General features: G+C 34.1%; 1 protein-coding gene across 1 annotated transcript in view; it reads right to left on the bottom strand.

Annotated features, from left to right (window-relative positions):
- Window positions 1–1,335, bottom strand: part of LOC108762616 (uncharacterized) — a 10,478-nt gene that overhangs the window by 3,397 nt on the left and 5,746 nt on the right. Inside the window, exon 3 of the mRNA XM_018509689.1 lies at window positions 88–421. Within this exon, the coding sequence (XP_018365191.1) occupies window positions 88–421 (334 nt within the window). The remainder of the gene's footprint in view (window positions 1–87; window positions 422–1,335) is intronic.

Genomic DNA, 1,335 nt, shown 5'->3' on the forward strand with positions numbered 1-1,335 from the left:
ATTCTCGCAGATCGGATGTAGCGCAAAGCTCGTAATTTTTTGTAGTAATACTTTTAACAGCTCTCTTAACATCTGCAATGAATTCACCATTGAATATCGTATTTACTTTTAAACAAATATGTCTCTGAAGATTATCACGTATCTGCTCAAAAACAATGTCTCTTGCATCATTTAAAAACTGTTGGGGCTCGATGTAATTCGAATTTAGGATAACACCAGTCAATACACGTCTCTTAAAAGCTGTTTCAATTTCCAACCATAATAATCCAGACTTTTCCGACTGATTGTGAGCATGACTGGTGCTCGCATGTGCGAAACGTTGACGCAAAGTGTTTCTCATACCTTCCAATTGCGCTATTCGAGCGATCGATGAATTTATTACTCCAGTAGATATTTGACAATGTTCGCTTTTTCGACACTCCTTGCGCAAGAAATCGAGACACTCATCACATTTTTGCTCCCATACTAGATACTCACACACTGTATCGATACTTTTCGAGCGATTAAGAAGATCCTCCATTTCCATCTCCATTATTTACACGATAATCAAAACGTTTCACCGTCACTGTCTAAAGGCACATCCAAAAATATTCTTTTATATAACCTTTGAACATAACTGTCAGTACCATATAGTTTTTGTAAATTTCTTAAAGATGTATTCTCGTAATTTCTTGCACGATTGTCATTAGCTACAGTTTTTATCCACACAATCTCACGCGAACAGTTGTTTCCATTAATCGCTCTACGTAAATGATGTGTAGCTAAATTCCATTGATTATTCTCCTTTGTACACGAGATACTTGATATGGGACTTGGTATCATACGCTCGTAACAATACAAATCGTTTTTTTATTTGAACTATCATAACGATGAAAATCACTATTGCTATTCGTACTTGAACATTCTCTAATTGTCAGATTGTTATCACTATTTATCATATCATTTAACATATTACATGTTCTAGCAAAAGAGAATATACTGTGAGCAGAAACTCCGTCATGTACTCCTTTATATATGATCTCTCCTAGAGAATCTCTCTCCACTTATTGCGAAACCTGATTATATCGTATAACCCTCACAATCAAATAGAATTGAAGTGTTACAACTTTGTCTCATCTTTCTCTTATTTAACAACACGATTTTATATTACATCTATGTAAAGAATAAAGGAAAAACGTTTACATTGTTCAGTGAAAAAACGTCATCAAGACAAAACCGAAATAATTCGTACCCAGTTTCAACAACCATAATCAAGAGAAACCGGATGCGTCGTAACTTATTTTATTTATAGGATGAAATACGCAATAAAATTTCTTATCTTAAATCACATATTCT

This window comes from Trachymyrmex cornetzi, unplaced genomic scaffold (assembly GCF_001594075.2).
Source record: "Trachymyrmex cornetzi isolate Tcor2-1 unplaced genomic scaffold, Tcor1.1 scaffold31, whole genome shotgun sequence".
In the NCBI taxonomy this organism is placed as follows: Eukaryota; Metazoa; Arthropoda; class Insecta; order Hymenoptera; family Formicidae; genus Trachymyrmex; species Trachymyrmex cornetzi.